This window comes from Lontra canadensis, unplaced genomic scaffold (assembly GCF_010015895.1).
Source record: "Lontra canadensis isolate GAN:19392208 unplaced genomic scaffold, GSC_riverotter_1.0 scaffold88, whole genome shotgun sequence".
NCBI classification, from domain to species: Eukaryota; Metazoa; Chordata; class Mammalia; order Carnivora; family Mustelidae; genus Lontra; species Lontra canadensis.
In genome coordinates, this window is record NW_022631082.1 from 4,533,092 (window position 1) to 4,541,445 (window position 8,354).

The 8,354-nt window shown below is 42.6% G+C and overlaps 2 protein-coding genes across 2 annotated transcripts; both read right to left on the bottom strand.

The window, feature by feature from the left end:
* Nucleotides 1-918: 918 nt before the first annotated feature.
* On the bottom strand, nucleotides 919-1,860 carry LOC116883052 (olfactory receptor 7G1-like). The gene has a single exon (XM_032883923.1). The coding sequence runs from the start codon at nucleotides 1,855-1,857 to the stop codon at nucleotides 919-921; it is 939 nt and encodes a 312-aa protein (XP_032739814.1). The 5' UTR covers nucleotides 1,858-1,860.
* Nucleotides 1,861-6,266: 4,406 nt separating this feature from the next.
* Nucleotides 6,267-7,192, bottom strand: LOC116883045 (olfactory receptor 7G3-like). The gene is given in 2 exon segments (XM_032883913.1): nucleotides 6,267-7,150; nucleotides 7,153-7,192. Coding segments are annotated over 2 exon segments (924 nt in total).
* Between the last annotated feature and the right edge of the window lie 1,162 nt (nucleotides 7,193-8,354).

Here is an 8,354-nt window from a genome sequence, read left to right on the forward strand (position 1 = left end):
CTGCACAGGGAAGGAAACCATCCAAACTAAAAGCAACCTATGGAATGGGAGAAGATATTTGCAAATGACATATCTGATAAAGGGTTAATATCCACAATCTATAAAGAACTTATAAAACTCAACACCCCAAAAATGAAATCCATTTAAAAAATGGTCAGAAGACATGAACAGAACTTTTTCCAAAGAAGACATATAGATGGCCACAGATACATGAAAAGATGCTCACCATCACCAATCATCAGAGAAATTACAAATATATTTATTGTTTTGACATTTTACAATCAGGATTATTTTCTCTCAGTAGATACGATGGTTTTCTCACTGATCAGGACCAAAGGTCTAATGACCATCTCAAACCAATGAGATAATCACACTATAGCCGTTTTGAAAATTATAAAACTGAGTATAGTTAATGCTGATGTTGTCCTGCACTTACATAATTTACCAGTGACAGGTCTCAGGAATTACTGGAGTATGAAAGAACAGCTCCCCCTACATACACACCATGTCATATACTTGGCTTGTCTCTAGAGTGCAATTCGCATGGCCCTAACCATGATATCAGGCAGACTCAAGTCTCTGCTATAACCACAGACTTATTTGATCATTTCCTGACCTATCCAACTTTTCCCACTTCTCTTCTGACATTTGGTATCTGTATAACACTTGCCTTGGGACAGCTTGTGAAGACCCCACCAAAAATACCAGGCTTAGGAATCAGAACTCATTTTCAAAACATCACAAGAGCTACTCAAAGAACAAATCAAGTTTCAACCCAAAGTTAAGATGAACTTACCCATTAAGTTCTCTAGTCATTCTAGAAGAACTTGGTGATGCAAGAATCAGACATTCTGGCTCACCCAATATTTCTGTCACTTTGATTCATTCTAGAAACCCCAGTCCATTCAGATGACACAGTCACAGAAGAGAAGGTGTTCTATTTATGAGTTTCCTCAGGGCTCCCTTCATGTCCCTGTTCCTCAGGCTGTAGATGAAGGGGTTCATCAGTTGAGGGACAACAGTGTACATCATTGAAACCACTGCAGTGTTTCTGGAAGAGTTAGTAAGAGCAGAACTAATGTACACCCCMAAMSCTGTCCCATAGAACAAAGATACAACTGACAGGTGAGACCCACARGTYGAAAAAGCTTTATACTTTCCACCWGCTGATGGCATTCTCAAAACAGAGGACACTATCTGAGTGTAAGAGAAAATGATTCCACACAGAGGAATACCACCAAATATGCTAGTTGCAAAATATATCAAGATGTTATTGATGAGGGTATCAGAGCATGCAAGCTTGATGACCTGAACAACTTCACAGAAGAAGAGAGGGATCTCAAGGTCTGTGCAGAAGGTCAGTTGTAACAACATCAGACTGTGCATCAGGGCATCCACAATGCTAATAAACAGGGAGAGAAGTATCAAGAGGCCACAGAGGTGGGAGTTCATAATGACTGTGTACCTTAGTGGATAACAAATGGCCACATAGCGGTCATAAGCCATTGCTGAAAGAATACAACTATCCAAACTTGCAAAAACCAGGACAAAGCAGACCTGTGTGAGGCAGCCTGTGTAAGTGATGCTCTGAATATGTGCCCGGATGTTCACCAGCATCTTTGGGACGGTGGTTGTGCTTAAGCAGATGTCAGTAAAGGACAGGTTGGAGAGGAAGAAGTACATGGGGGTGTGGAGGTGGGAGTCAGAGATGACAGCCAGGATGATGAGCAGGTTTCCCATGACAGTGACCAGGTACATGGACAGGAACAGGCTGAAGACGAGGGGCTGCAGTTCTGGATCCTCTGTCACTTCCAGAAGAAGAAATTCTAAAATGTCTGTTTCATTTCTGGGTTCCATATTGTTGATGAATCTTGTTGAAATGATATGGCAACAAGAAAATGAAATGTCAGCCCCTAGGCAAGCAGCAGGAGTATCACCAAGCACAAGCACCTTGTTGGGAAAGGAAAATGTCCAATGGAGAGATGCCTTCTCTTTGCATATTATTTTGTTATTTTGAAAAAAGATCTAAAGTGAATAAAGCAGTGAGTCAAGATTTGTTAATTCTGGAAAGGGTTGAGGAATCATCATTTTTTAAATTAGACTATTCTTTAATTTGGTAACTTCACTAGAAAAAATGGGTAGTGAGACTGTCTGGATCTCCACTCCCTTCTGCAGAGACCTCACAGTCTGGCAACAGAGATAATACAACAGTATGTTAAAAACCCACAACTGATTATCATATGGTTTCACTTATTTGTGGAGCATAACAAATAGCATAGAGGACAAGGGGAGATGGAGAGGAGAAGGGAGTTGAAGGAAATTGGAAGGGGAGGTGAACCATGAGAGACTATGGACTCTGAAAAACAATCTGAGGGTTTTGAAGGGGCAGGGGGTGGCAGGTTGGGGGATCCAGGTGGTGGGTATTGGAGAGGGCACGGATTGCATCGAGCACTGGGTGTGGTGCAAAAATAATGAATACTGTTACACTGAAAAAAATAAAAAATTTTTAAAAAAACCCACAACTGGAAGATACAGGGAAACTGCCCAAGCCAACTCCCAGAAAACAGTAGAAAGATTAGGCAAATGTTGTTATAATAACAATCATTCTATTTGCAAATGTGCATGTTCCTGCTGAGAAGGAAAAGTGTCTTTCTCCTTACAGAAAGAAAAAAGAAACTGACAGAATGATAACTATTTGGGGACTGGAGGAAAGGTACAAGGAAACAAGTCAAGAAAATAGAAGACAGGCAGGAAGCAAATGGATGTCTTGATTCCACATGTACTCCTCACAATTTCTGATGGATAAACTTGTAGTAAAATATATGCCCTCATTTCCAAACATTAACTAAGGGACATCAGGTTACCTAGATGACATCACTGTGGAATGATACAGGACATCTCTGCTAGATGCTGGATAATGGAGACTAGGTGTTCCACCTGTAGAAAGAGGAGAAAGGGATGGAGTGATCAGCAAGAGAGATCATCATCAGGGTGAGGCACAGATATGCTATTTCTTTCCTGGGGCAGGGCTGTTGAGCGAGGCTGTCACAATTTATAGTCTCAGTACCTCTGGAGAATCAATATCCAAAGCTCTTCATTAACTGAACAATTATATCTTCATTCTGATCCCAGGGCGGTGCAAATTCTTTTCAGACTAAAGCAGTAGAATTGAGGAATTCAAGATGGTTGATACCCTGATGCAATGAGTCCATCACCACTTATCTCTCCACCTGTTTCTGCTCACATCTTCTATTTCACATACGTTGCAGATGTGGACATGCCCACCTTTGGCATCTCTATGTAATCAGTGATATCAGGAAGCCTGATGATAATTGTAGGTGTGAAATTATGTCTTTATATTTCAGCCATTAGAAGGAATGAAATTCTGACAGGTGCTACCACATGGATGAACCCTAAAAACTTATGCTCAGTAAAGTTAGCAGATGAAAAAGAACAAATACTGTATAATTTTAGTTTAAGGAGCCTAGAATAGGCACATGAACACTGTTACCAGGGGAGGGAAGAAAGCAATAATTTTTTAGCGTCCCAGAATATCTTAACAACTGTATCTGTGTTAATAGAATCATGTTCCTATTGGTAGGGTGAGCAAGATCATATCTGGAAATATTTCACTGGAAGTGTATGTGCCCTGCTCTTTCTTTCCTTGTTAGAGTGAAAGAACAATTCTGAATTTTCATTGAATCAGTAGCTTGTTTTATTGGCTCATTTTTGAGGTGCTTGAATTTCTTAGTCCTTATCTTTTAGATTGTGCTTATTATCTTAAAAATGCTTGATTTCAGTGAAAACAGACCAAAAAAAAAAAAAGAAATGCCTGACTTTGAGGTGCCTGGGTGGCTCAGTTTGTTGGGTCCCCCAATAATGGGTCCATGGTCAAAGGAGTGAGACTGATACAAAGTGAAGGTCAAGCAAAGAAAGCTTTATTTCATGCCAAGTATCAAGAATCAAACCGGCCATCAAACAGACTGGTCAGGGCTGCCCCTTACAGAGAGGGTGACCCCTCCCTGCCTCACAGACTAACTTTTATAGAGCAAAGGCCATGTGGTTGGGCCTGGCCACACACTGGTGGCGAATGAGATAGTAACACACAAAGAAAGCTGCACAGTCATGCTAGGTCACACGCAGGCAGCCAATTGAATTACAATTCACCCCATAGTAGCTATTTGAACGAGCCTATCACCTTAGTCAGAATTGGCGCCCAAAAGGTGGAGCACACACTCCTTGGTAGCTAGGGAGACAGTATGCATGCTTTACTGACTGGATGTCTCTACCTGACCCAACTCGACTCATCCCTGTATTTGGGCCGTTATGGGGGTGGGCAGGGTCAGTTTGAGTTTTACTGCATAAACAACAAAATGGCTGTTCAACCAAGGTGGGGCCGCTCTGGCTAAATAGGCCCTTACAAGTTAAGTGTCCAACTCTTGATTTCTGCTCAGTCATGATCTTGGCTGGGGTCATGAGACTGAGCCCTGTGTGGGCATCTGGGCTCAGCTGGAGCCTGCCTGAGATTTTCCCTCTCTCTCTGCTCCTCCCCCACTTGTGTGAACACTTACATGCTCTCTCTCTTTCTCTAAAAATAAATGAATCTTAAAGAAATGCTTAACTTCTCTGAAGTAATAAAATTGTTTTCTTATTTTGTCTTCAGAAACATTGGAATGAATTTTTTGAGTTTTTACATTGTGGTAAATATGTGTACCATTGTAAGGGACTATTTAGTGATGCCATCTGGTTAAACAGTGATTTTGTTGTTGATGCAGTAAAACTTAAACTGACCCTGCCCCCGACCCCCAGGGAAGTTACTTAAAAGCAAGTCCGGGAAACCAGTCCCAGGTAACAAAGTCCAAATACAAGGGTGGGTCAGGTCAGGTGGAGATAACAGCCCAAATGCAGGGATGAGTTGGGTCAGGTGGAGACATCCAATCAGTAGAGCGCGCATACTGTCTCCCTAGCTACCAAGGAGTGTGGGTCCCGCCTTTTGGGTGCCAATTCTGACCAAGGTGATAGGCTCGTTCAAATACCTACTAAGGTAAATTGTAATTCAATTGGTCACTCATGTGTGACCTAGTGTGGCTGTGCAGCTTTCTCTGTGTGTTACAATCTCATTGGCCATCTGTGTGTGGCCAGGCCCAACCACATAGCCTTTGCTCTATAAAAGTTAGTTGGTAAGGCAGGGAGGGGTTGCCTCTTTTTAAGAGACGGCCCTGACCAGTCAGTTTGATTCTCGATGCTTGGCACGAAATAAAGCTTTGCTTGACCTTCGCTTTGTATCAGTCTCGCTCCTTTGATCACGGACCCATTATTGGGGGACCTAACAAACATAAAATTTACTATTTCAGCCATTTTAAGTGTACAATGCCGTGGCATTAAGAACACTCACAATGTTGGAGGACCATCACCACTATCCATTTCCTGAATATTTTTATCATCCCAAGCAGAAACTCTGTACCTATTAAATGATAACTTTTTCTCCAACCAGCTTTCAGAAGGAACCTAACACCTTGCCATACAGCTGATTTCAGACTTCTGACACTCAGACTGCAACAGAATACATTTGTGTTGTTTTAAGTGGCTAAGTTTGTAACATATTACAATGACAATAGGAAACAAATATAGGACACATAGTTCAATTTGGGCTAATGATAACAACAGTGCTTTCTGGATGTCTCCTCAGAAATATTATGGTTGGTTTGCAAGGAAACTCAAGGAGAGGCTTCTCAGGTTTTGTTTCTGACTTTGAAAGGCCTCTGCACTGGAGCAGGCATCAGTGACCACCAGGAGACTAGCCCTAATAGGAAAACATCACCACATGGCAGAGTGAAATGCACTCCTCTGGTTCTGTGCCTGGACCTAAGCAATCCCTGAAGTTTTTGTTAGGACAGATCATTGTTTTTATCATTTGACCCTACTGGATTTGAGAATCTTGCATTACAGCTGAAGGAATGCATCCTCACTAACTGAGCTTAAGTTTCTCAAATCTACCCAAAATATAAGCTAATATAATCACATCAATTTTATAGATGAGGAAACTGAGTTTAGAGTTGAAATAAATTGTCAAAGGTCACAAAGCTATGTTTTAGTGGAGGTAGGATTCAAACGCAGCTGGTCTGATTTCAAAATTCTTACCCTTAACCATTAGATCTCTGGTTTTATATATTCAAAGTCAGTCAGGCTGTCTGGATTACACATTATTTCTCTCTGTCAAATTCCAGCAATGTAAACCCAAAGCAGCTGACACATTAATGAAAAGATTATATTCTAGAGGTAAGTTTCCTCAAAGCCCCCATCATGTCCTTATTCCTCAGACTATAGATAAAGGGATTCATCATGGGGGTGACCACAGTGTACATCACTGATACTATTGCACTCTTCCTCAAGGACTGTGTAGCTGCAGAACTAAGGTAAACCCCAAAACCTGTCCCATAGAACAAGGAAACAACTATTACGTGTGACCCACAGATGGAAAATGCCTTATACTTTCCACCAGCTGATGGGATTTTCAGGACAGAGGAGACAATTCGAGTGTAAGAGATAATTATCCCAGAGAGAGGCATAACACCCAAAAGGCTGGTCACTAAATACACAAGAATGTTATTGATGAGGATATCAGAACAGGCAAGCTTGAAAATATGAGCTAATTCACACAAAAAGTGGGGGATTTCCAGGTCTGTGCAGAAGGAAAGCCACAGTGCCATCAAAGTGTGGAGAAGGGCATCCAGAACACTAATAAGGAAGGACAGCAGAACCAGCAGCCTACAGAGTTTGGGGTTCACAATGATATTGTACCTCAGTGGGTGACAGATGGCCACAAATCGATCAGAGGCCATCATGACCAGAATTCTGTTTTCCAACCCGGCAAAAGTCAGGACAAAGCAGATTTGGGTGAGGTAGCCTGCGTAACTGATGGATTTGCTCCATGTCTGGATGTTCACCAGCATCTTGGGGATTGTTGTGGTAGTAAAACAGATGTCAACAAAAGCCAGATTAGAGAGGAAGAAGTACATGGGGGTGTGAAGGTGGGTGTCATACATAATGGCCAGGATGATGAGGAGGTTCCCAACCACAGAGACCACATACACAGACAAGAACAGGCAGAATAGGAGAGGCTATAGCTCTGGATCTTCTGACAGTCCAGGAGGAGGAATTCTAGAGTATGTGAGAGGTTTCCAGATTTCATGTTGTTGAAGGGTCTGATAGAAAAGTTGGAAATGACAAGAAAACAAATCTTAAAAGAAACTTTCTTAAACATACCTATCTTTTCTCCTGCTTCCCTCTCTCCCCTTTTTACCCCTCCTTTTCCTGTTTTGTGTTTCCCTCAACACTCCCAGCTATACCATCCTGTCCCAAGTTTTTTTTTTCTATCAATCCTTTGTGAAGTAGAGGTACTTAATAAGAAAATAGGAATGAAATATTGCCCTGTTACGATGACTAAGTGGTTAAGTGTCTGCCTTTAGCTCAGGTCATAATTCCAAAACCAAAATCAAGCCCTAAGTTGGGTTGCCTGCTCAGTGGGGAGTCTGCTTCTCCCTCCCCTCTCCTTCTCCCCCTGTTCCTGCTCTCTCTCTCTCATTTACTCTCTTAAATAATTAAGTAAATTAAAAAAAAAGATGGAAGGAGAAGCAAGAGGGCGAGGAGTAGGAGACTAAAATATCATCAGGTCCCAGAAGTTCAGCTAGATAGTAATCAAACCATTTCGAACACCTACAAACTCAACAGAGGATAGATGAGAAGAGCAGCAATTCTAGAAACAGAAAATCGATCACTTTCTGGAAGGTGGGACGTGCAGAGAAGTGAATCCAAAGCAACAGGAAGAGACCACAGGGGGAGAGGCCAGATCCCAGCAAGTGAGAGAGCAGCAGAGCACAAAACCAGAATTTTAAGAAGTCTGCTCCACTGAGGGATGTCACTCCAGAGGCTAAACAGAGGGTGGAGCCCTCATGGGGACAGTGAGGGGACAGTGTGGTCTCAGGACCCACAGGGTTACAGAAAGACCAGGGATGTCTAAGGGTGACAGAGCCCCCAGGCATCGGAGCAGGGAAGCCAGCTGTAGAGGCAGAGCCAAGGAGGGCACTCTCAGCTCGGGGTTACCTTAAAAAACCATGACCGAGGCACAGCCAGGCCACTAATCTATGAGCAGGGACCTCAGAAGTGGCAGATCTGGGGAGACTCACCTTCCTCCTCTTGGGGGAGCAGCACAGGAACACACAACAGGAATCTGCTGGGTTTGGAGACTCCATAAAGGGCCGTGTGACAGAGACAGAAACGCTCAGTCACAGGCCAGGTGAGCTCAGAGCATGGCCAGAGACCAGGGAGACAGGAGAGATTGACTGCTTTTCTCT